Source organism: Balaenoptera acutorostrata, chromosome 13, assembly GCF_949987535.1.
Source record: "Balaenoptera acutorostrata chromosome 13, mBalAcu1.1, whole genome shotgun sequence".
NCBI lineage: Eukaryota > Metazoa > Chordata > Mammalia > Artiodactyla > Balaenopteridae > Balaenoptera > Balaenoptera acutorostrata.
The window spans coordinates 85413365-85439820 of record NC_080076.1 but is presented as its reverse complement, the minus strand read 5'-3'; the positions used below and the strand labels follow the sequence as shown (position 1 = coordinate 85439820).

The window sequence follows — 26456 nt, the reverse complement described above, 5'->3', positions numbered from 1 at the left end:
TGCCCCCGCCTCCAGCCAGACCCCGCCCTGTGAGGACTTTCTCACCCTCTGTCTTCTTCTGGAGGGAAAGATCAAGGTCAACTCCTCACCCTCTGTCTTCTTCTGGAGGGAAAGGTCAAGGTCAACTCTTTTGTATCACATCTGGTCAGCCTTTCACACCTGCTTACCCAGTCCAGTGTCCTACGCATCTTAGGCCAGATTAGAACTCCAGATTTGGCTCCCAAGAACCTCCAGCATTCATTTCCCCCAGCTATAATTTCAGCTCCAGCACTGGGACCTTTTAACTTAAAAGTCTAGTTGCCTGCAAGAACAGTTTACATTAGGGACAGACATCACCCAGAGGAAGGACGTGAGGCATGTGTTCAGGGTGCTCCTGCTGTGTCTGCTCCTGTGTGCATGTCCACGTGGGGGCGTAGGGGTCCCTGCACGGATGTGGGTGCTCCTTGAGAATACGTGTGTGCTGCCCTGCTCCTCTGGGTCTGCGTGTGCATTTGTCTTAACCGAATGTGTTGGAAGAAATTCCGGGTAGGAAGTCATCCCTCTTGGTTCCAGATGTTTTTCCTCCTTCTCCAGAGCCAGCACAAGCTGGTTTTATTTATTGGGCCATTTTATCCTACAACTTAGGAAATTCCCCTTCTTCTCCTTCCCCCACCTCCCTGACAAGCCCACGGCTCAGTAGAAAGAATGTTCCACTCAGTCCAGGAAGTCTTCCCACCCTGGTGTTTCAGCTGGAACGGAGGTTCTCTAAAGGCGGGCAAGGGGTGTCCCAGAAGGGCGGCACAGCCTTCCCTGCCACCCCAGAGACCCTTTGGGCCTGATCCTGGAAGGGTCCCCGGGGATGGGTCCTCCCCCATCCTCCCTGCTCCCAGGCAGGTGGGGCTGTCTTCTGGGTTGTGGCAGAACCTGGAAGAAATGAGAGACTTTGGCCTGGATCTTTAACTGATTGCTTCCTTTTCCTCCTAAGATCTTTTGGCTGATTCCTCCAACCTTGCACAATTTGGCACTGTACGAGGAGTGGGTGCTGTCAGGCAAACAGAGCGACATCTTCCTGGGAGACCGTGTGGAGCGATGCCAAAGAATTGAGCTGAAACAGGGCTACACGTTTTTCATCCCTTCCGGTAGGTTCCCGCGAGGCTGGCTCTGGGCTCTTGCTCGGCCACTGACTCTTAGCAGCCTCCTGTTGGCCCGGTGGCCTCAGCCCGGTGTTTAGGCCAAGTGATGGGGTTTCTCTGGGCCTCCTTGCCCTTGGCAGTCCCTGAGAGAAGGAGAGAAGCAGGCCTCAGGCTGCAGGGAAAAGTAGCCTCTCACATCTTACCTGTTTTTTCCTGCCTGTGGGCTAGAATTCTCTCTTGGGGAGAAAGCCTCCTGAGGGCCCTCCCTCAGGGGAAGTTTGAATGCCTTCTTCCAAGATGTCCTGCTGAGATTTCTGAGGGTGGTCCCGTGGGGAGGGGAGGGGCAACTTTATCCTGACGGCTGGGGAGGGGAGAAGGGAGCGTTGGCCCAGGGGAAGAGGGTAGAGGGGAATGCGCCCAGAGTGGCAGCTTCCTTCCTGCAGAACAAGATGAAATGTAATTGGGATCAAGGTCAATTTCTGTACTTGGACTCTCCCCTTTCAAAAAAAAAAAAAAATTAACTACAACTATAGAAGAGGGCAATAATTAAGAGCATGGGCCCTGGGGCCAGAAAACCCCGCCCTAATTCAAATTCCTGCTCTGCAGCTTATAAGCGTGACTTCCTGGAAATGACTTAATCTCAGTGCCTCAATGTTCTCATCTGTAAAATGGAAGACTTCCCAGGGTGGTAGTGAGGACTGAGTGAACCGAGACCTATTTGCCTACAGCTCCTGGGAGATGGGCTGAGGGCTTTTGGCCAGTTACAGGCTGAGTCACTAGTGGATGTGGCAGATGACCTGGGAATCTTAGGCTACATTTTAGTGGAAGTGTTTTACCCAGCATGAGGGAGGTGACAGTCCCACTGTATAGAGTGAGAGGGTCGGGCCACATGTAGGAGATTGTGTTCCTCGTGGGTTGTAATTACTTACCCTCGTGGGTAAGTCAACCTCGAGAGAGAGAAGAGTCTGGATACCACATCAGGTGAGATGAATTTGAAGGAGGAATTGGGTTGTTTTACCCAGGAAGTGAAGGTGTATGGTAATGGCCATCAGCCAGTTGAAGGATCATATCTTGGAAGACGAGGTATAGCCAAGTGGTATTGGAATGAGTTGCTCTGCTAGGCACTGAGCTCCCCGTCACTGGAGGTACACAAGTAGAGGCCATATGCCAAGGAGCCTGCAGGGAAATTGCCACTGAGAGGAAGCTTGGATCTTAGGGTCCAAGGCCTCCTTTGAGGCCACTAAGATCCATTGGATGGAGAAGCTGGTCACACTTAAGTTTGTGAGAGTTGGACTGGAGTTGGCCTTGGGTCTGGACATCAAGTCAGTGTCAACTGAAGGGGGAGCGGTTGTGGTGGCAGTTCCCACCATGGGGATGGGACCTGCACACGCGGGCTCTTCTAGAAAGTTGGGCAGAGATTTCACTATTAGGGAAGTTTGGGATTTGGAGGTGGCAGGGTTTAGTGGGGGTGACTTTATTTTCAGGGCCTCAGGTCCATCCTTGGAGCTGCTTGACTCCGGGAGGGGAGGGACTGCTGCTTGGGACAGGAGGGAATTGCAGTTGGTGGGCAGCATTTATGGAGCACACCCTGGAAGGAGGTGGTATCCTGCAGCGTGTTCAAGGCCACTCTGTAGGTGTTGGAAGATTGGCCCTGGTAGATTCAAAGGGAGGCTGGCGTGCTCTTGGCCTTGCTGCTGTCTTTGTGACTTTGGGCTGATCTCTTCCCCATTCTGTGCCTCAACTGTCCCATCTCTACAGTGGGGGCAGGGTGAGGCTGAACTCTGGGACCCTCAAGATCCCTCCCAACTCTGTCCCCTGAGTGCAGGCCTCCTTAGCCTCCCTGGGAGGACAGGCGTTTTTCTCTCGCAGGGCCTTTTTCAGAACTGGGAGGTGGCCCATTGCTTTCCCCCGATCTGGGATGGGAAGGGTGTTAATTTTGGTGCCTTAAGCAAGTTGGCAAAGGTCTCAAGAAGCAGCATCTAAGCCCCAGCAGGGGTGTGACTGTGTGTTGAAGGTAGGAAGAGGGGACGTGATTTGAACTGCCACTGGTAGGAGTCTATTTAGAACTCAGCAAAGACTTTTGACCCTAACAGTCTTGAGTGAGACACTAGGAATTTTTTCCTGGGTTTTGGGAAGCAAAAACGGGACAGTTGGAATTTGTCACCTTCTCAAGGGCAGGGTGTACATGTGATTCCCAGACATTGATTTCATGAAGTTAAAAAAAAAAAGTTGGGAACTGATATCAACGTTATTATCTTGTAGTTTTGCTAAATATGGGCATTAATTTAAAAAAACAACCTGTCAGCTACTTTTGCTGATGTTTCATGAAAGGGGGACTATTCTGACATTAAAAAAGGTGGGAGTACATAATTCCAAAATAAAGGACAGTTACTACTTGAAATTTGATGGGTTTGAGTTTATGAGAATCTATACCATCTTCATTTTTCTTATTTTGTTGTCAACCAGTGAAAACTAAAGGACCAGAGTTTTGGAGTCACTGAACTAGCTGAGCATCTTGGGTCCTCACACCCTCTGAACCAGACGCACATGTGAGATTTTGGTAGCTGGGATGTGGCTTTGGGGAGAGCCTTGGGGAATCCCGCCACTGCACGTGAGCTTTTGGGTGTGGAAAGTGGAGAATCTAATTCTGGCATTTCCCACCTCTGACCTGGGTTTTCACCTCCACAGTGTGACCTTAGGTGTGCCCTACCTCACGCTGGCCTCAAGCCTCACCATCAGCTCTGTGAAAGCTCATGGATGCCATTGGGTTAGGAAGATTTTAAATGTCACAGTATCTTTGTGAGACTTGGTTTATCTTTTTCTTCTTTTGTCTGAGGGTGAAGGGGTTGGGTTGCTAGCTATGCTTCAGAGGTGGTGGTTCTTCAGGCCTCATTCCTGGTTAGTCCAGGAAAGCTGCCTGGAAGAGGAAGACTGTTGAAGGTGACTGAGGAGTAAGATGACCTGGAGAAAGGGGCTTGGATTTGTCCCGTTGAGCTGGCCAGCTCTCGAAGGTGGAGGAGGTGGGAATACAGTAGCCTCGCCAGGGCACACAGAGGCAGAGTCAGAGTTGGGAGTGGCCCGGGAGTCACCAAGATTCAGCCTGATCATTAGGAGTAAGGAAAGCTGGAGTTGGAACTCAGCAGTGGAACTGGTGACATCTTTTTCCTTCCCTTGACCTGACCTATGGCCAGTTCCCCCTCTGGCTTCACCTGCCCAGGTGAACTGTAGTTAATAGTAATAACTTGCATTACTGAGCAACAATCATTTTATGTACATCACTTCTCCGTAAGAATGTAAGGAAACATCCCCCTACCCCCACTCCCACCCCCTTTTTAAAAGTGAAGTTTCCTGAGGCCCAGAGAGGTGAACAAACTTGTCCAAGGTCACACAGTTAATAAGTGACAGGGCAGGATGAGAACCCAGGTGTGTCTAGTTTCAGAACCCACCTGGTTTCCTGTCAGCCTGGGAATCAGCAGGCTTGGGATCTGGTCCCCCTTCTCGGCTGTGTGACTTTGGGAGAATTATGTGCTCATTTAATAAACCTTCTTAAGGGTCCACTTGGCAGTGCAGAACGTGCTGGGGAGGACGTGAGATGTACACTCCATTGTGAGTGTATGTCCAGCCAGGTAGCAGCAGGTGGAGCCCAGTACCGGGGCTTGGGAAGGACCCTGGGGTCCGTGGCTTGGGCTGGCCTGAAAGTATTTCCCATCCTTGCCTTGTAGTAAAATTCACAGTAGCCCCAGGTATTTCTTAGACTTGGGCAAGTCTGAGAAACAGTAACTCCTAGCTATTTAATGGTATAACATGGCTTGGACCTGAGATGATCTGTAAAATGGGTACAGAGCAGAGAAAGGCTGGCAGTGAAGCAGGCTGGGGTGGAGGGGCTCTGGGAAACTGGGGAATTGCTGCTCAGCTCCAGCCTGGTGGGCCCATCTTCTCATTTTTCTGGAGAGGAAAGGAGTTCAGATAGCCTTGTGAAATTTCCCCATTGTTTTTTTTTTAGTTAATTTAATTTTTTGTTTTTGTTTTTGGCCGCATTGGGTCTTTGTTGCTGTGTGCAGGCTTTCTCTAGTTGCAGCGAGCGGGGGCTACTCTTAGTTGCAGTGGGCGGGCTTCTCACTGCTGTGGCTTCTCTTGTTGCGGAGCACGGGCTATAGGTGCGCAGGCTCAGTAGTTGTGGCGCATGGGCTTAGCTGCTCCGCGGCATGTGGGATCTTCCCGGACCAAGGCTCGAACCCGTGTCCCCTGCATTGGCAGGCGGATTCTTAACCACTGCGCCACCAGGGAAGCCTGAAATTTCCCCATTTTGATAACACAGGTGGGTCAAACTATACACGCCCCTGGGTCTGATGCAGCCCGTGGCCTGGCAGTTTGGGCCCCTGGTACCAGCTATGAGGTCCCAGAGAGGAGAGGCCCTCCTGGCTTCGTCCTGGCAGCCACGGTGCCCAGCCCCCAGTGGCCAGCACAGGGAGTTCGTGGGTGCTCCTGAAGGAAGCAGGCCGTGGGCCTCTGTGAGGCACCCCTGAGTTCTGGGACCTTTGGGTTTATCCCTGCAGCAGTCACACAAATGTGGGTCAGGGGCCTTTTCATTCCGAACCCTGAGCGTTTGGGCTGTGGGTCAGACACCATGTGCCCCCGCGGCCTTCTCGGCCCTTCACGTCCCAGAGAATACCTGTCAGTTGGTTTTGTGGGTTGCCTGCTTTCCTTCCATGACTGGATCTGTCCCTTGTCGCTTGGCCTGATAGCCTCTGTTAATCGCCTTCATGTTGTTGGGGACTCTGGCCTGGAAGCAGGAGGCAGATGCCAGCCTCCCCGGTGCAGTCACCAGTCTGGGCACAATTGCTCTCTCGTGCTTCCTGGGATGCAATGAACGAGTATTGGGAGGGTGGGTTCAGATGGGGCTTCTGAACGCTATTATTTCCACTCCCTGGTTCTTCTGGAGGCAAATGTTTATTTTAAAAAAATTTGTTTTTAATCTTTTTTTTTTTTTTAATTTTAAAAATTTTTTGGCCGTGCTGCACGGCATGTGGGATCTTAGTTCCCCGACCAGGAAAGGAACCAGTACCACCTGCGGTGGAAGCGCCGGGTCTTAACCACTGCACCACTAGGGAAGTCCTAGAAGCAAGCGTTTAAGTAATGGAGCAGATGTGAGGAGGGCTGGGGGCAGGGGCTGGGCAGCTACTCTAATCCAGGCCAGGCTGCCTGACCTACCTGCGAGGCACCGGCCTGGGGAGGAGAGGAGAGTGGAGAGAAGCTTCTAGAACCCCTGGAATGTCAGTACAGATTCCCTGCCCCTCTCCTCGCAACAGCACCTCTCACATCAGGGGAATAGGTGTAAGTCAAGTGAGTTTGCGTTTCCAGAAGGGAGAGTCCGGGGCTGATGAATACAGATTCACGAGGGTGCCGTTCTTTCCAAAGCCCTCGTGATGGACGGGGCTACCACGAATATCAGCGGCAGTTGCTTACACGGTTTGAGTTCTTACAAGGGAAGCAGTGGTCTTCTTCATTTCACACGGGCACGTGGAGGCCGGGAGAGGGGACAGTCAGGTGCCCCGGGCCACATGGTGAGTCAGCACTGGGGACAGTCTCCAACCCGGGCCCCTGGACGTGGGCTTTCATAGGCATTAGGTGGGCATGCGAGGAGCATAGGAAAGGGACCCAGGAATCCTTGTCCCATTCAGGCTTCACCCCACCACGAGCATGTGCTTGAACCCGGCCGTCCTAGGTCCCAGTCTTAGGAAATGTTGCTTAAATAATGCTGGTGGTGGTAACAACAATAGGAATAGACAGTGTGCCTCCACTTGGTAGAAACAAAAAAAAAATGTACAGTTGAGGATATCAGCTGGTACACAGCTGAGGCGGAGAGGCTGAAGCAGATGTGGAAACCGGGACTTGCTTTTTTTGGTTTTTTTTGGCCCCGCCGCGGGGCCTGCAGGATCTTGGTTCCCGGACCAGGGATAGAACTTGTGCCGCCTGCAGTGGAGGCGCAGAGTCTTAACCACCGGATCACCAGGGAAGTCCCGGAAACCGGGAAACCGGGACTTCAGAGACACAGCCGCACTGCTGCGCGGGGCGGGGCGGGGGGCAGGGAGGTGGTGGGGAAGGATCCCAGGTAGCTCCGCAAGGGCACACCTGGCAGGCAAGGGCACACCTGGCGGGCAGAGCGGCGGGCAGAGCTGTGGGCGGGTAACTGCAGAAGCGGGTTACATAAAGCCTTTGCTCCTGTGCTCCTGGCTGGCGGGTTTCCCCTGCCCTCCCCTGAGCACCACCAGCTCTGTCCCACCTATGGTCCCCAGCAGGGGAGGGCCCGCCGCCCAGAGTGTTGACACAGATGCCAGCAGTGGCCTCGCAGCCTCCGAGCTCTATTCCCAGGTGGCAGCCCGGCTCCCGGCAGCCGTGGCCACCCGTGGCTGCCCGTGACTCAGGGCTGGCGTGTTCGGCTCACCGAGGAAAGAGGCTGGAACTGCTCCCGCTCGGCGTGGGCGGGGAGGCCTCTATACTTTGCTTCCGAGCGAATGAATTAGGCTCAGGGTTGTGGAGAAGGCTTGGGATCTCAGGTTGCCCCTGTCTGTCCCCTTTCCCCTCTGCTGACCCTCTGTCTTTCACCGTGAGTCCCTTGGCCTCTGTCTGTCCTTGTCTTCACCTCTGTCTTTCTTGGTTCCCTTTTTGCCTCCCCTCCGTGTTTGCAGGCCTGTCTCCCGGGACTCCCAGGCCTGTGCTAATAAGCCTCTGATGCAGCGGCAGTGCAGCATGGCGGTTAAAAATGGAGCCGCTGTCACTCACCTGCTGTGACGTCATTCAGCAAGTGACTTCCTTCTCGGAGCCTCGGTTTCAGCATCTGTAAATGGGAGTGGGTTATAATGCCACCCCTCCCCTCGCTCTGCACTGTCCAGTATGGTAGCCAGGAGCCGCATGGAGGACTGTTGAGCACTGGACACACGTTCAGTCCATCATTGAAGGAATTAGGCGGCTTGCTTTGTCTCTAGCCTTCATGGACCAAGCGGAGGCCAACTCCCTGGGATCCAATCCTTATAAGTGACTTCACTTTTCTGTGCCTCAGTCTTCTCGTCCGTAATTTGGGGGTGAATATCGCATGTACCTTGTAGGGGTCTTGTGAGGATTAAATGAGAGGAGCCCTGTAAAGCCCTCAGGCCAGTGCCTGGCACAAAGGTAGTCCTCAATTATCCTTCTCATGATTGCAGTGCCAGCCTTTGGGCCAGGAGCTCAGGGAGATGAAAAAGCCGTGCCCCAAGGTGTTAATAAGCTGCAGTCGGTAGGAGAGAGACTTGTCAGCAGTTATAGGGCAGAGCAGAAGCAGAACTGATATGGGGATGCAGGTGTCGTGTGGCTGAGGAGACCACCTGGAAATGGGCCGTGGAGGATTTTGATGGCGGGGGTGGCTTCGGGCAGAGGAGGCATCTAGGTTCTGGCGGGATGTCACGACCCTTAGTTGTGGCCCCGAGCAATCCTTGACACCTCCTGATGAGGAAGAGGCTTAAGGACATATGAGTAGCCTGAGTGAGGGGTTTTCAGCTCCCTGGGCTGCAGGGGAGAGGGACACGGCCTGCCTCTCTGTTGGCTGCTGCAGCCAGGTCCATTGTAACACTTCATCACCAAGGTCTTCAGGACAAGGGGCTTGGTCTGCAGCTGCCCAGGACCGACTTGAGCTAGCCAGGGGTCACTGCCAGCAGCAGTCGGTGGGGCTGCGGGTCTGGGTCCTCTAGGCCCTCCAGGAGCTCAGCCCTCGGCATCAGGCGGCCCAAGCATCCTCCCTCTGGCCCTGGGTGCTCACCTGGGCCTCCTGCGCCCTCCTGCATGTGGGCGTAGTGAGGGGCCCCGAAGGGCCAGTGGCTGACCCTCTCTGTGCCCTCCCCACCCCAGGCTGGATCCATGCAGTCTACACCCCCGTAGACTCTCTGGTGTTCGGCGGAAACATTCTGCACAGCTTCAACGTGCCCATGCAGCTGCGGATCTACGAGATCGAGGACAGAACGCGGGTGAGGCGGCTTCCTTTTCTTCTCGTGGCCACACCGGCCCCCGAGCTCTGCCTGGTGCTTGGGGCGCACGGGACGGTCATTCCGAAATCCTTCCTGGTCCCTTGTCCCTCCTGCTCCCTGCCTCAAGCCGGGTCTTGGTCCTGGTTCTGCAGGGCAGGGGGTGCCCACGAGAGCCCCACCCAGAGCCCCGGGAGTTTCTGTTCACCTCCAGGCCGGTGACAGCCGAAACCCCCTGTTGAAGAGGAAGTATCTCTTGAGAAAGCACCGTGAGATGTCAGGAACCGTGCCTCTTCCTTCTTCCCACGTGTATAAAGGGATGTGAGGGAGTGGGGGGATTTCATGGTTGTTGTGGTGGTGGTTTGGAGCGGGGGAGGCTGGACCTTGGAAGGTAGGTCAGGTCTTGACCATGTGGGGACCCCAGATGTGATGTAGGACCCCGAGGAAGCCAGTGTCTGTGAGTCCCCTAGGGACTGTCTGAGTTTTGCCTCAGTGTCTGCTTGTGGCTGGGGGAGGGTCCCCTTTTCTCCTTGATGGTTTCTCAGACACTGCATCCCACCCCCAGCCCCATGCCCTAGGAGCAGGGGCCAAGGCTCAGACACCTGACATGGGCCCTCTGCTGTGCTCTGTTCCATTCCATGAGGTTCCTCTGAAAAGCACTGGCTCTTCCTTGCTGGAACTTGACCCAGCGTCCCCAGGCATTTGAGACAGGTCTGAGAGTGGGAAACTGGGGCAAAAAGGGCCTACATCTTCTTTTCTCTTACAGTTCTTCAAATATTTCTTCTCTCTCTTTTTTTTAAACTGAGATATAATCCACAGACACAAAGTGCACAATTCAGTGGCATTGAGCACATTCACAATGTTGTGCAGCCATCACTTCTAATTCTAAGACATTCTCATCACCCCAAAAAGAAACCCCATACTCAGTAGCAGTCACTTCCCATTCCCCCCTCCCCAGCCTCTGGCAGTCACTGGTCTGCTTTCTATCTCTATGGATTTGCCTGTTCTGGATATTTTATGTAAATGGAATCATATAAAATGTCCTTTTGGTCTGGCTTCTTTCACTTAACATCGTGTCTTCAAAGTTCATCTGCGTTGTGGTATTTGTCAGTGCTTTGTTCCTTTTTATGGCTTAATCATATTCCGTTGTATGGATAGACCACACCTGGTCTTCTTGGGCTTTGCCTTAGAGTTGACTTTTTTCCCAGAGAGGGTTGTCATGCCTGGACCCTAAAGAAACATCTCATAGAAGCAGATGCTCTGTGCCCAAGGTTCGTGCCTTTCTTGGTCTTGTTTCCAGGCCTTGGTCTGCAAGGAATCACATACATGAGTCAAAGTCTTAGCCACTGTGTATGCATCTGACCTTTTTAATAGCCCCAGTGTTGAGGGACCTCGTCCAAGGGTTTCCTGGGGACCACTTTGAACCATATTCAGTGGGCAGGTAGGTGTGTTAACAAGGTCAAATGTACATTCTTCAGATAGGCCAGTTTGCTGCTGGGATGCCCAGATCTGCAGAGACTGGGTCTTGCTTTGTGGATTTTTGTGCCTCTCTTTTCTGTTGCCTGCCTACCATCCCTTTCCGGGTCTGGCGGGGAGGCCAGTCCCAGCCCTGGTCTGGGGGATGCTGCCCTGTGGCGTTCTAGAGAAAGGCACCATTTGGGTGTGAGTGGTCATCCTATCATCTGGGTCAAGTGTTGTCTGGGACTCTGGCCAACTGTTCTTTGGCCAGCCCTGAAGAATGGGCCAGTTTGTTTGTGAGCAGACAAGTAGGTGTGGGATAGAAAAGGAGAAAAAAGTCAAGCCCACAACTTTCCAGGCAATTCCTGAAAGCCAGAGTCGGGCTGGGATTTCTAAAGGCTTCAGGAACTCACTTGGCAGCCGTCCCCCTCCCCCAGGGAATCTGGATCATACATCTCAGTGGATTTGGGCCCCATCATTCCGTTAGGAGCCCAGATCCCCCTCCCCCGTCTGCGGGAGGTGGGAGGGAGGGTAATGGAGTAGAACCCCGAGCACCATGCTGAGCTGCCGTGGAATATCGATCGCACCCACGTGGACACGAGTATGGCAGCGCCCCCTCCCCCAAGGCCCACTGTCGCTGTTGTCTCAGTGGGCACCCCATCTGGTTTCCTGAAGCAGGTGGATGGGGGGGGGTGCAGGCGGGCAGGCTGAGCGGGAACCAGCGGCAGGCTGTTTAATCTGCTTTGATTTCTGGTCTTTGGAGAGGGCTTGGCTACAAGGCCCAATTGTTTATGTCTTAGGAGCCAAGGCAGACAAAAGATGCTGGGGAGAGAGAGCACTGGAAGCCAGATAAAATGCCAGGGCTCCTTGTCAGCTCGCTACAACTTAATTCTTTATATCCCTGCGAGCTTTCTTAAGAAGGTTATGGCCATTTAAAAATAGTTTTTCAAGAGTCCTAAAACATGGCTTTGCTTGGAAACCAAATGCTGAGGGTGGGACAGAGGAAACTGTCAGTCTCTAAGCCCCATGGTGTGGGTTTGTTTTAGAGAGATGAATTTGCTTTTGTGGCCCAAGGTGGGGGACCACCCCATAGAGACCAGGGGAACCCCAATGTTCTCCTGTGTGTAGGAAGCATGTCTTGCTCTCATGATTTGAATTTTTCTGGGCTGCATGATAGGTGATTTTACCCTGCTGTCCATAAGGCAAGCACGCACAGGTGCAGGCATTCTGGGACTGGGGGGTTTTTCATTTCCCGGCCCCCTTTTGTAGATTAAATCTTTCCCCTCTCATTCTAAAGGTAAGCAGAGGGGTGAAGAGATAACACCAAAGAATGGTTGTGTTGCATGTTTATTATTTGAAGATAACATCTCGACAACTCTCACTACATATATTTAACTCCAGTTAGCTTGATAAGGGATAGGAATGGTCCAATTGATCATTAAACTGCCATCTCTCTTATATTTATCTTTTTTTTTTTTTCCCTAATGGCTCTAGTGAAAGCAGCCTTCTCAGGAAAGGTAATGCCAACATGCCCTATTCCCTCTCAGCCAGTGAATCTATTTGGAAATTGCAAATAATTTACCCTTCCTCTCACCTTTCCCCTACCATTGGATTTTTTTTTTCTTCCATTGACTTTTTTTTTTTTTTTCCAGGAGAAAAACAAATTTTAAGACACTTCCCACCCACCCTATTTTAGTTTTTCAAGTCCTTGAGACCTGGGAGCTGTAGATGCACCAAAACATCTCTGGTTCTGATCTCCTGAGGTCACTCAGCTCCAAGAGGAAGGGCTTAGGCCAGGTGCCACTCAAATGGACCTTGGGGAACTCAAACTGACCCCTTGAGATCCGCTGATAGATTGATTACCCACCCCCAGGCTGGGAGCATGGCCTGCTTTCTGACTGCCTTGCCTTTCGGTGAACAACTCAATTTGATGAGGCGCCGAAGCTGTCAACAAATAATGTTGAGCAATCGTGTGTTTAATGTTCCCAGGCATGTGGCTGAAACCTTTTGAAGGAGAAGGGTGGAAGGCGACAACCCGTTTGTAAGTCAATTCTTTGCAAGTTTTGTTCCCTGTGGTGCTCTCTTGGAAAAAAAAAAAAAAAACAAAAAAAAAACGAAAAAGAATTTGAATTCCTTCATCAGCATTTGTTTTCACCCAGCTGGTTTCCCTTGGGTTCAGCAACAGTGAGGGGAGACTTATCTTCCTCTCCTGAACTACAGACAAAAAAAAAAAAAAAAATTTTTTTTTTCCTAACCTAGAAAGATTCTCAGGCGCCATGGTGCCCATCAGGGCAGAGTGGCTCAGACGGTTTCCCAAATTGGAAAAGTCAAAAGCAACTTGAGTGTTTTACCAATCGAGTCAGGAGATGTGAGTGAGGGTCTGAGAAGAGGCAGGCCTACCTGTCCTCAGCCTGCTCTGTAGGTTTTGATGATTTGTTTCAAAATTGCTTGGCCCTTGTTCTGGAGTGGGGGTGGGGCTGAGAACTGCCCCCTCCCCAAACTCTCTTCACAGGAGGACAGGGTCTGCCTCAGGCCAAAGAGCCTTTTTCTCCTTTTCAGACTCTGGAGGACACTGATCCAATGACTGAAAAAAGATTAATACTCTCCCAGCGATAAAACTGGGGTTCTCGGGAAAGTAGCTGGAGCCAAGGAAACCGCTAGATGATGTTCCCAACTCCATGCATCCCCCTGAAGAGCTCAAAAGCATGTGGCGGCCAGGATCTCATTCCAAAGCACACCATCCACCAGAGGCAGGGAGGTCAAATGGACCCAGGACGCAGATGGGAGAAGCGAGGCTCCCTCAGTGTGGGAAAAAGGCCTCGCAGCTGGAAACTGAGTCAGTGGGGCCTGGGGTGGATGGGGAACTGGAGCTGAGACTCTCAGAGGGCAGGGTGGGGGCCTTTTCCAGGTGGGCACTGAGAGATGCAGGAAAATAGTATTTTAGGGCAGATGGAGCACCTAGGTCAGCTTGTATTCAATTCGCCTTCCTCCCAAATGTAGAATGTCGCCTGTTGGTTGTGAGCAAAGCAAGGTGGGAGAGTGTGCTTCCTTGACATCCAACTCCCTGAGTTCCTGGAGGACAGGAGAGGTGAGGAGGGGTCTCTGGCTCCTGCACAGGTTCCTCAAGGCAGACCCACCCTTGGTGAGAGGGTCCAGGAGTGAGTGTGGACATGTGGGATCCACGTGTAGCCTCGCAGAAGAGGGCCCAGACATGGGAGACAGGGACCACCTCCCACCACCCTTGCCTGCTCGGGATGTAGTTTCTGGAAGGCTCTTCTGTGCCAGGGCCATCAGTGGTATTTCTTCCTCCCCATCTCTTGCTGCCATCTCATCGGTGTAGACCCCATGCTGCCACCCATCAGAATCCCCCTGGGGCTGGGCCTTTCACAGCTCTGATGCACAAAGCTCTCTGCACCTAAACTTCCTCCCCTGTAAGAAACAGCCAAAAGGGAATCTCCAGCTGGACTGCTGCTCCAGACTCGGGGTTGTGTCCCCCAGTGTTAGGATGGTCCAGGGTCACACCAGGAACTTGTGTCAGAGGGAGTCATCTGTGGAGATACAGGCTGGAAGTGCCAGGTGTTGTAAGGGAGGAGCAGGAGGTGGACCCCTCTGAGGCCCCGCCCCTGTGATAGGAGAGGCCACGCCCCCTCCATCCTCATTGGTCCGCCTCCTGCGGCCTCCCTCTTTGGGTACTGGATATGCTTGACTGCCTGTCTCTGCAAATGGTTAAGGTTTGGGGTTTGATTTCTGTTTTTCAAGGGGGGAGGGAAGGGTAGTAGAATTTTGGAGAACCAGCAAGGAGCCTGTGCCTGTTGTAGCTAGAATCAGGCAGGGGCTCGCATCCGCAGGTACCCGCACCCTCCGTTAGCAGGTCAGGAGACAACTCTGTTTCTCTACATCTCACAGAAGCACAAAGTGGACCCCGTACAGCTTTCCCTGTGCAAAGCTCAGGGACCTTTGAAATGATGCTCTTACGTAGGCCTCTTCACCCGCTCTTCCTCCTCATTTGTGCATGCTGGTATCTTGCCCCTTCCAGCACTTCCCTCCAGCCCACCCCCATTTTTCCTTCCCATCATTTGTGCTCTTGCTAAGATGATGAAAATAACTCCCACCCCCAGGAATTTTCCCCTCCCCCGACCCCAGTGCCGTTCTCTCCCTCCTTTCCCCTCTGCCGTCCAGAAACTGACCTCTGCACCTGGATCTTTGCTTTCAGGTGCAGCCCAAATTCCGTTACCCCTTCTACTATGAGATGTGCTGGTATGTCTTGGAGAGATACGTGTACTGTGTGACCCAGCGGTCCTACCTCACTCAGGAATACCAGAGAGAATCAATGCTTATTGGTGAGTGAGCCTTGCAGTCTGGCCGCCTCGACGGCTCAGCTGGGGCAGGAATAATTTTTTTCAGTGGGGCTTTGGGAGTCCTGGGTTCTGGGAATTTTTGAGCCTGAGTGTCAGCAGATTCCTAGAGACCCTTGAGGAGGGGAGGGGAAGCCATCCTTGTCAGTTTCCCACTTGGAATACAGAGTCCAAGGGAAGGAAATTGTGACCCCAACAGAGTCATCTTGGTGGCCCCCAGGTCTTGCTGGTTGACTATGCAGATGTGGGGTGGGGCCAGTCCCCGGCATGGTTGCTGAGACAGGCTCCCTACAGAGCAAAGGATCCTGGTTCTTTTTTTTAACCCCTCCCTGGCCACCAGCTGATTCTTTTTTCTCCCTGTGTTGGGGGTTAGGTTTTTGTCTATATAGAAGGAGGCCTAAGAGATGCAGCCAGTCCCTCAAAACCCAGGCCAGCTAAAAGCTAGAGGGAGGGGTGACCAGGGCTGGGGATGCAAGCTTGGCAGAGCAGTGGGTGGTTTTGACAGAGGCAGGGAGAGAGCTTTTATAAGCCACAGCTGCAACGCCCTGCCCTGCTGCCATTACTTAAAGGGACATCATCCCCCCAAAATGGCTCAGTCCTTGAATCTTGACTCACAGGCACCCGCCCTAAAGTTGCATCTAGCTGTGACAGCCCCGAAGAGCGATCTGTAGGAAGAACGTGCTTCTTCCCCTCTGCCTCTGCGCTGTTACTGCTGAAGGGTTTTTCCTGGATGCTAGAGTCACTGTGCCTCATTCACTGCATCTTTCTCATCATGGGATAGAAAAATGTGACTGGTCTGTCTCCGTTAGGGTCTGCACGATTTCTCCTGCAATCTCCAAGAGTTTTAGATTCTTTTTTTTTTTCACACTGTAAGCCTCTTCCTTCCTTCCCTTGACTCCCCTCCTGACTTTAGGGGTTTCAGGGCAGACATGTGATGGGGAAATGTTTCTCCCGGGGTCTTTACTGGGGAGTGCCTCCTGGAAATTCAGTTCTGTCGGCTGGGGTGGGGTGGGGTGGGGGTGGTTCTCTTGTGAGTTTCATTCCTGTTAGATGATTCAGGCATTGAAAAATACCAAAATCCTACAGCCTGCTCTTCTGAAGTTTCCAGCCGGTAGGAGATGGGAAATGACTGTGAAGTAGTGTGATAACCTCTGTTGTTGCAGTAGCTACACGTTCCCGTGGGGACCAGAGGCTTGATTTTGTGGCATTCCCCAGGACCAGGCAACTGAGGGTCACTTCTCTCATTTGGAAATTTAGGGCCATAGAAGAAAGTTCCCGATTTCATTCCAGGCTTGAGAGGAAATGTTGAGGCAATGTTTGGGTCATTGGTGCCCATTTTTTTCTTAAATTTTCTTGCCACTGTTTCCCCCTGCCTCTCCAGTCCATCTGCCAAAGAGAAGGGGGGATGTTCGGGAGACACCTCACTTTTTTGAGTGCTAGTTGTGTGCCAAGAACTGTGCTCTGTGATGCCTTATTTAATCCTCACTACAAGCCTTCAGGGGAAGTATTCTTTGCCTATATTTTGAAACAGCATTCTTGGGATATAGTTTATATATCATACAATTCACCCATTTAATGTGTACCATTCAGTGGTTTTTAGTCTATTCCCAGGGTTGTGCAAACATCAGAACAGTCAATTTTTAGAACATTTTCATCATCCCAGAAGGAACTCTGTACCCTTGAGCTACCACCTCCTCCTCTCACCCCATGCCCATGCCCTCAGCCCTAAGCAACCACTCATCTACTTTCATTCTCTATAGATTTCCTCCTGTTCTGGACATTTCATATGAATGGAATCATATAATATGTACTCTTTTTGCCTTATTTTTACACACTGAAAGGTACAATGCCAGGTGTGTTCAGAGAGGTGAGGCAACCTGTCAGGGTACACACGGCTGGGGAAAAGCAGAGCTCTGACTGACCCCAGCCTTTCTAGAGCCTGAGGGAGGCAGAGGCCATTAGAATTGTCAAAAGAACTCGATTTGCAGGGTAAAGGGGAGGGGTAGTGCGTGGGGGTCCCGGTTACTTCCAACAGGGAGTTTGGGATGTTCATCTCAGTCTTTCTTGTGACATTCTCCCTCGCTCCCCACCCCGTAGATGCCCCAAGAAAGCCCAGCATAGACGGCTTCTCATCTGATTCCTGGCTGGAGATGGAGGAGGAGTCCTGTGAGCAGCAGCCCCAGGAGGAGGAGAAGGAGGAGGAGGGGGAGGAAGAGGAGGAGGGTGCAGATAAGACGCCCAAAGCTCCCACCGATGGCCCTGCCTCGCCCACCAGCACCCCCTCCGAGGACCAGGAGGCCCCCGGGAAGAAGCCCAAAGCCCCTGCCATGCGGTTCCTCAAAAGGACTTTGTCGAATGAGTCAGAAGACAGCGTGAAGTCTGCCACAGTGCCCATAGACTACCCCAAGACGCCCACCGGCTCTCCCGCCACCGAGGTCTCTGCCAAATGGACCCACCTCACCGAGTTTGAACTGAAGGGCCTGAAAGCTCTGGTGGAGAAACTTGAATCCCTCCCGGAGAACAAGAAGTGTGTTCCTGAGGGCATCGAGGACCCCCAGGCACTCCTGGAGGGTGTGAAGGTGGGCAGGGGGTCACCCCGGGCTGGGCAGCTGAGGAGGGTCAGGCAGGTTCTGTTTAACAAGCAGGTTCCTGAAGGCAGCTCAGCTCCGGGGGGCTTGGTGCAGACTGTCCTGGGGGTACGTCCATGTGCGGAGAGGGTCCTTTGGTCTAAGCAAGCCCATCTAGGGTGTCCCAGCGGAGGCCACTGTTGAGACTTGCAGGGGTATCTCCTGGTGGAAGCTGGCTCTGCAGTTGACAATGAACTCTCTCAATGAACTCTCTCAGGACTTGTTGAAAATTGGAGGCTTCATGGGAAGTAGGCGTTACTGCCTACAGTGCACCGGTGATGCTGTTGTTGGGCCTGGGGACAGACTCCTCCATCCTGGTCAGGAGGACTTGCTGCTCTGGGCTGGCTTCCCCCGGAGCATGCTTCTGTTTCATGTGAGCAGGTTGTACATCCTGATTGTCTTCTAGGTGGCCAGTTAAGGGCCACCTGGCCACCCAGGATTCAGAGGTCTCCAAGTAGAGCCTAATTATTGAGCAAACTCATTGAGCACCAGCTGTGTTGGCCATGGGGGAATGGGAAGCAGGCAGATAAAGAAATCAGGAGGGAATTCCCTGGTGATCCAGTGGTTAGGAATCGGTGCTTTCACTGCTGTGGCCTGGGTTCAATTCCTGGTTGAGAACTAAGATCCCGCAAGCCGTGCAGTGCGGCCAAAAACAAACAAACAAAAAAGAAATTAGGAGACAGGGAATTGAGTGCCACAGTGTGTACCCAGGGCATGGGAGTGGTGTGAGGGGACACTTATTGGCCACACCAGGGGCCAGGGCTCTGGGACAGTTATGCAGTGGGAATTTGAGTTGGGCCTTAGAGACTGTGTAGGAGTCCTCCAGATGGGGAAGGCTGTTCTAGGCAGAGTGCAAACGTGCAATGTATTTAAGAAACAGGAAATACACTGGGAGGCCTTGTCTTGTGGTAATCATAACATTTGTTGAAAGCTTACCACCTGCCGGGTACCAGTGCTAGGGAAGTGGTAGGTACCCGTATTATCTGCACTTAACCGATGATGAAGTAGACTCAGGGAGGTTAAGGGACATGCCTGAGGTGACAGAGCAGGTAGATAGCAGGGCTGGGATGAAGCCTCCAGAGTGCCTGTGTGGATATCACTACTTGGAACTGCCTCCTGTCTCAGCGTTGGTAGGGCTTTTTGATGTGAGGCCTCAGAGACATTTGGGCTTCCTTCTCCAATGTCTGATTCTCAAGTGAATCCAGCTGCCCGCTGTGGTTGGAAACTGAATTTGTCTCTTCTTTGATGGCTGCAGACTCAACCGAGGACTTGTTAATTAGTTCATTTGTATATTTGTTTGTTTAGAAAACATTGCATCAGGCCCTGGAATCTAGAAATATTAAGACTGTTCTGCTGCCCTTGAGGTGCTCAGTGATGAGGCGCTGAACTCTTGGGGTCTAGTGGAGGGGAGACCTGGGGCCCAATCAGGTAGCTTAACAGGTACCACCAGCAGAGGGAACTGGTGTACAGGATCTTTAATCCAGGTTATGTCTTACTTTATATAGCAGGTGTACCCCCTACAGGTGCCACAAAATTAAAATCTTATAACTCTGGGAAATTGCCAGGTAAAAGAACTCTGTGGTGAATGTCCCGACAAAACAAATCTTTACTTTCAAATAGGTCTTTTTCATTGACTGTTTTGGAGGTTGCTGACCTCTCTTGAGAGTTTTGTGAAAATACGCTTATACACACAAAATTTTGTGTGCAGTATCAGGGGGTCTTGGACTCCTGAGCCTATTCCTGGACCTCAGAATAAGAACCTCTAATCTTGTGGAATGGAGTTTTTGGGTTTCCTAAAGGAAATATTGGGTTTCCTAAAGGAAACCTTAGACTTCTGTCATGTGGCTACTTTTTTCTTCTAAGATCCTATAAAGTGAAAGCAAGCTATTTTCATCAATAATAAAATCACTAATAGCATTAAGGTTCCAAAATGTTGTAAATGAGTTAAAAAAAACCCCACATTCATCTGAAGAGGAAATGTTGTTCTGTGCTTGTGAAGAGCCTTTTTTACTTTGTTATGTTTATGTGCAGTGTTCCTGGTTGGTCAGATTTCTTTCTAGGGGTAGGACTCAGACCCTTGTATCCCTCACCTGTACCCACCTGATCGACCTCTGAGACTGGATTCAGCCTAGGCCCCGTGATGGTGTGAAGGAGGCCTGGGGTAGGGGCTTAGACAAATTTCAAGGATCCCAGTTTCCATCCTCCCCAACCGCCACCATGGGATTCAGTGGCAGCTCATGATAATATGTGGTAATGAATCTCAATTACTGTCTGTTGTTGTAGATCTTTTTCATATATAAACTCATTTAAACCTCCTAGCAATCCTCTGTGGTACTTTTGTTACCCCCATTTTACAGATGAGAAAATTGAGGTACAGATAGGTTAAGTAACTTGCCCAAGGCCACACATACTGCTCGATGGGGGAGTCCATGCGCTCACACACTAGACTATGCTTTTTTGGCCGCTATAGAGAAAGTGATTTTCTCTCTTCTCAGAGGCGACTCTGAATTTAGGGGGAAGGTAATAAGGTGACTGTTTGGACTTCCTTTACAGAACAAGCAACAGATTTGTTTGGTCCTGGGACAAAAGTTGTAAATTGGCAGTCCCAGGGCCAAATCCAGCCTCTAGGCATTGCATTTGGCCTGTATAGTGTTGAACATATTTTTGTAATTACTTGCTAACATTAAAAAATCAGGAGAATAAATTAAAGTCAAGAAAGTTATATAAAATATCCTGGCTATCCTGGCTCATGTTCCTGACTGGCTACAAGCAGCAGGAAGTGAGTAGCAGGTGATCTCATACACCCCAGTCCCCACCACTCCCTACTGTCTCCCTAATGTCTACTTACCATTTGGCTCACACATCTCTTTTTAGTATAATCTAACCATTTAGCTTACTTATTGAACTTACCTGTCTCCAGAGATAGTTATGGTCTTGAGCCTTGTCTTAGGAGGGCCTTTTTCAGGCTAAAGAGCTTATAAGCTGGGTGGACAGGTCTCCTTAGAGCCCCAGGAAAATTGGAGCCTCTGCTAGCATCTCTGAATGCTGTGTGGCCTGTATGGGGGAAGTGGACCACTCCTCTTTTCCAGAGTAGGTAGATAGAGCTACTTCCTTGCTCTCTGGCCAGGCCATTAGCCCCAGTCCCTCCCAGTCCCTGGAGACCCAGAGGAGATTTTGAACCCAAGACTGGCCTCTAGAGTGAGTGTTGTCACAGAAAGCGAGCAGCTTCTTCTTGGCTGCACGCTTAGGTCCCTTTGTTCACTCTTCTCAGATGTTGGGGTTTCTTTTACACTGGCTGAGAACTAAAAGTCAGCTCAGGAATGTGGGTCCAAGACAGAATTCTTAGCCGATGCCCACTGCCTCCACTACCATTGAGTGATTTGTGTTTCTCACCAGTGGTGGTTCACCCTTGACGGTTGATCAGTTATGGTCTTTGGCTTGTGTTGCAAAAAGATGATGTCTTCTTTACTTCTCTCTCTTTCTCTGGGACCTCAGAGACTGCTGCTAATGGTGGCTCATGGTAACCAGAGCCCCTGGGATTAGAGACAGTCCCCAAAATAAGTCAGTCTCCAGATGGCTAGGTTTTAGCTTTTATCAAAAACCCATTTTTTCCTTTCATTTTTAATGTATGGTGGTTTGTTTTTTTTTTTAATTTTATTTATTTATTTATTTTTGGTTGCATTGTGTCTTCATTGCTGCGTGGGCTGTCTCTAGTTGTGGCGAGCGGAGGCTACTCTTCATTGTGGTGCACAGGCGTCTCGTTGTGGAGGCTTCTCTTTGTTGCAGAGCACGGGCTCTAGAACGCAGGCTCAGTAGTCGTGGCGCATGGGCTTAGTTGCTCCGCGGCATGTGGGATCTTCCCGGACCAGGGCTCGAACCTGTGTCCCCTGCATTGTCAGGCAGATTCTTAACCACTGTACCACCAGGGAAGTCCCTATGTTTTTTTTTTTTTTTTTTTTAATTTATTTATTTTTATTTATTTATGGCTGTGTTGGGTCTTCGTTTCTGTGCGAGGGCTTTCTCTAGTTGTGGCAAGCGGGGGCCACTCTTCATCGCGGTGCGCGGGCCTCTCACCATCGCGGCCTCTCTTGTTGCGGAGCACAGGCTCCAGACGCGCAGGCTCAGTAATCGTGGCTCACGGGCCCAGTTGCTCCGCGGCATGTGGGATCTTCCCAGACCAGGGCCCGAACCCGTGTCCCCTGCATTAGCAGGCAGACTCTCAACCACTGCGCCACCAGGGAAGCCCCCCTATGTTTTTTAATTGTGGTAAATTATATACAACATTTATCATATTCATTAGTTAATTAATTATAATTACCAGATCACCAGTTTAGAATCTTGAAGGAAGAAACATATACCATTTTAACCATTTTAAAGTGTACAGTTTAGTGGTATTAAGTACATTTACAATACTGTGCAACCACTACCCCTATCTAGTTCAGAACTTTTTCATCACCTGAGGCAGAACCTTGTACCCATCAGCAGTCTCCATTTCCCCCTCCCCCACAGTCTGCTTTCTGTTTTTATGGATTTACTGATTCTGGATATTTCATCTATTTAAGAGTCTTAAGTGTAGGGAGTTACCTGGTGGTCCAGTGGTTAGGATTCAGGGCTTTCACTGCTGTGGCCTGCGTTCAGTCCCTGTTGGGGAACTGAGATCCTGCAAGCTGCGTGACGTGGCCAAAAGAAAAAAAAAGAGTTTTAAGTGTAATGTTGTTAAATGATAAGTGTAAAAAAAAAAAAAATTAAACATTATAGGCTAGAGGATAGAAAACGTCCCCTTCCTCAATTCTCACATCCTGGAAAATAACCTTTGTTAATCACCAACTGAATGTACTTCTGGAGCTTCCCCCTCACTCCTATGTATACAAACATATATAAATTTGTTTTTAATTAGTTCATACTTGCTTTTGTCCCTTAAAGCTTGCTTTTTTGTGTCTGTTTCTATAGTTCTAGTTTACTCCTTTTTGTGGGCAGGACTTTTGAAAGTTGAGTTTTTCCTTGCAGCCATGCTAATGAGAGTACCTCAGTGACCCTGTGGTTTAAGCAAGACCAAGTGAGCTCAATCGGACCTTGAAAACTTGACTGGGGGTGGGGGTGGGGTCTTGATTTAGATTCAAGTCAAAATGACCATCTACTTTTTTGCTTTTTGACAGGAAAGGAGATGCCAGCATCCTGTAAGAATCTAAGAAAGCCATTTCCTTCCCCATTTTTGTGAAACTCTTTGGGATTTGGCATTAAGGTGCCTTAAGTGACTCCCTTCTTTTAAGACAATTATTCTGCGGAGGGTGCAGGATACTGGCTTGTGCGTAATGGGAAAAACAAGAAATCAGGACACGAGAGATGCTTGAATTCAATTTCAGTTTCTGTTCTTAGCTATTTGCTGTGTGGCCTTGGGCAAGTCACACCACCTTTCTGTTTACATGTATGTAAATCTAAGATATTAGACTAAATGTGCTTTGTCCTTTCAGGGATCAGATTCTGTTGGTTCCTTGGCCATTCTTAAGTACATAACTGATTGAAATCTGAGTATTCTCACTGTAAAATGGGGATAATAACAGGGACCTAGGTCACTGATTTATTTTGTGGAACAATGAGGTAATGAACACTTAGCTCTCCTAGTAAGTCCTTGGAAAAAAATTAGGTGTGCTTAGGTAACAGGCAAAGGAGAGTCAGACTGGCTTTGACCAGCTCCCCACCCTTCCCATGCTCTTTCACCACCTTTCAGCTTCCCCCATCCCTGTTTTAGGTTAACGATTACCGTCTGTATTAGTTTCCTAAAGCTGCTGTAACAAAGTACCACAAACTGGCTTAAAACAACAGAAGTTTATTGTCTCACAGTTCTGGAAGCCAGAAGTCTGAAATCAAGGCCATGCTCACTCTGAAGGCTCTGGGGGAGGATCTTTCCTTGTCTCTTCCAGTTTTTCTTGGTTGCTGGCAATCCTTGGAGCTCCTTGGCTTGTAGCTACATCCCTCCAGTCTTTGCCACAGTCTTTACATTGGCAGTCTGTGTTCTCTGTGTGTTTCTGTGTGTCTTCTCTTCTCATAAGGACGATGTCTGTGGATTAGGGCCCATCTAACCCAGTATGACCCATTTCCCAATAAGGTCACATTATGAGGTTTTAGATGAACTTGAATTTTGAGGGGCTCACTATTCAATTCATTGCATTGTTTTTTTCCCCTTTTATCTCTTGGATTGGCAATCATTAATCGGTGGACATAGTAATTCCTAGTGAGATGGGAGTTGCCCTGCATGCTGTCCCTCCTAGAGGAGTCTATACTTTCAGCTAGAACTCCAGAGAGCTGAGGCTCCTGATGGGAGGGAAGGAGGGCATGAGGCCATTCGTCTAATCATTTGTAAATGACTTGAAAATAACCAGATGCATTACAAGGTTGTGAAGGCTTGGGCCTAAGTGCGCAGTGACCACCAAGATAGGAAGTGGGAGGGTCTTTGTCAGATATGCTTTTGCAAGGTGATTCTGCAGCTGTCCTTGTCAATTAAGATAATGCCAGGCTCTCTTTCCTATCATTCCATGCTCTTCTGGCTGCCAGAGTGTCAGCTAGGGGTGGAAATGTCAGCTCACTATAGACAGCCACCTTTCTTATTGCATGGAATTATGGGGCCTCACAGAATTATGGGACTGATGGAATTGTGAGGCCACATGGAATTGTGGGTCTGCATGGAATTATGGGGCTGCATGGAATTATGGGACTGCATAGAATTATGGGGCCGCATAGGATTGTGGGTCTACATGGAATTATGGGGCTGCATGGAATTATGGGACTGCATAGAATTATGAGCCACATAGAATTGTGGGGCAGAATGGAATTAAGGGGCTGGAAGAGACAGTGAGGGGCCACTGCTTTCAGCTGTTACTTAAAAAAAAAAACCCACTAAAAAAGAGATCAATTGTTCTTTCATCAAAACCCAAATAGGAAAGAAAATAATGCTAAATTAAGAGTACATCAGCAAAAAAAAAAAAAAAAAAGAGTACATTGCCCCAAACAGGTGTATCTTTTAAGATCAAAGGTTGTGGAGCCAGGCTGACTCCCTGTACCATCCATTAACCAGCTGACTGCTCTGGGGGAATGCAGTCAAATGGGGATAGTAAGAATCATGCCTCATCGAATTAGTGAGGTGACATGGGTAAAGAAAGCCTTAGCACAGGGCCTTTAAGTGCTCAGTGAGCTAGAGCTGATATTATTATTTCAGACACCGTGGAGTAAGAACAGGCCCATTTAGGGTCAAGTGTGAGAGTCTGTGAAACCCATGACTGTGAAAGGAAGGTGTGTACAACTTTTCTCCCTTGGGGTCATCAGGTCTGGACCCCAGAACACACCTGCTTATCTAAGTTGCCCTTTCTGGGTCTTGCTCTTTTGCAAAACAGTGAGGCGTAGAGCCCAGACCTCCAGCACTGTCAGCTTTTTAAAAATCTTCACACCCCTCCTGCTTCAGAGGAGCCAAAAGGCAGGAAGCCAGTGGGAGGGCTGCAGCCTGGCTTTCTCACACCCTGAAGATGACCCAGAGCACAGAAAACAGGGAACAACCAGATGCAGCCTGGCCAGGGGGTCAGGCCTCCAGAAGTCACCAAGGCTCTTCTACTGGGGGCTGCATGTAATATTGAGCCCTGTGTTTGGTATTTTTGCTGGGCTGTGAGTGGATAGAGGGTTGATACAGGGATGAATCCTGTCACCTAAGGAGCCAAACAAGCTACGTGTTTTTCTGAGTCTGCTGCTGGTACCACCTCAGGAGAACGAAGGAGAGCAGTGAGGGGCCAGAGATCTTGAGTTCCAGACACCTGTGCAAACCCTAGACTTGAAAAATGGGTGGGTTGATCCATGCCACTTGGGGTTCCTTTTAGCCTAAAACTGACTTCTGGGTCCCTGAATCACATTTTTTTTTTTTTTTTAAAGGGTTTTGTTTTTTTTTTAATTAATTAATTATTTTTTTAATTTTTGGCTGTGTTGGGTCTTCGTTTCTGTGCGAGGGCTTTCTCTAGTTACGGCAAGCGGGGGCCACTCCTCATCGCGGTGTGCGGGCCTCTCACTATCGCGGCCTCTCTTGCGGAGCACAGGCTCCAGACGCGCAGGCTCAGTAGTTGTGGCTCATGGGCCCAGTTGCTCCGCGGCATGTGGGATCCTCCCAGACCAGGGCTCGAACCCATGTCCCCTGCATTGGCAGGCAGATTCTCAACCACTGCGCCACCAGGGAAGCCCCCTGAATCACATTTTTATCCCCACTAGTTATGCAGCTAAATCAGCTTTTAAACTGCCCTTCAAAACTAAATAAACTTAAAATTTTTTCCCTATGCTTAGAACTTGTTAAATGGATGAATTCTGCAAACAGAGGATGGGGACTGTGTATCCCAACAGGAAATACGGCGTAAACCAAAAGGGATTGGCTAACATTTGTTGAGCATTTTCCACATGCCAAATACCTTGCATGTATTATGATGCTGGCAAGGTGGGGACTGTTATTATTCCATTTCTTAGACGGGAAACTGAGACTCAGAGAGATGTGGTGATTCGCCCAAATCATGTAGCTAATAAGCTTTTTTTTTAAAAAAAAAATTTATTTATTTTATTATTTCTTTTGGCTGCACGGGGTCTTAGTTGCGGCATGTGGGATATTTAGTTGCAGCATGCATGCGAGATCTAGTTCCCTGACCAGGGATCGAACCCAGGCCCCCTGTATTGGGAGTGCGTAGTCTTACCCACTGGCCCACCAGGGAAATCCCGCTAATAAGCTTTTAATCATGATGCACTATGGCAAGTGTGGTCTGTTAGTTTCCTGTGACTGCCATAACAAATGACCACAAACTTGGTGGATTGAAACAACAGAAATTTATTCTCTAACAGTTCCAGAGGCCAGAAGTCAGAAGTCAAGGTGTTGGCAGGGCTGTCCTCCCT

At 50.1% G+C, this 26456-nt stretch overlaps 1 protein-coding gene across 11 annotated transcripts in view; it reads left to right on the top strand.

Annotated features, from left to right (window-relative positions):
* KDM2B (lysine demethylase 2B) overlaps nt 1-26456 on the top strand; it is a 124192-nt gene that overhangs the window by 38670 nt on the left and 59066 nt on the right. For all 11 annotated transcript variants that reach the window (XM_057526185.1, XM_057526186.1, XM_057526177.1 and 8 more), the window contains 4 exons: nt 965-1118; nt 8994-9109; nt 14778-14904; nt 17017-17498. In XM_057526185.1, coding sequence (XP_057382168.1) covers nt 965-1118; nt 8994-9109; nt 14778-14904; nt 17017-17498 — 879 coding nt within the window. The remainder of the gene's footprint in view (nt 1-964; nt 1119-8993; nt 9110-14777; nt 14905-17016; nt 17499-26456) is intronic.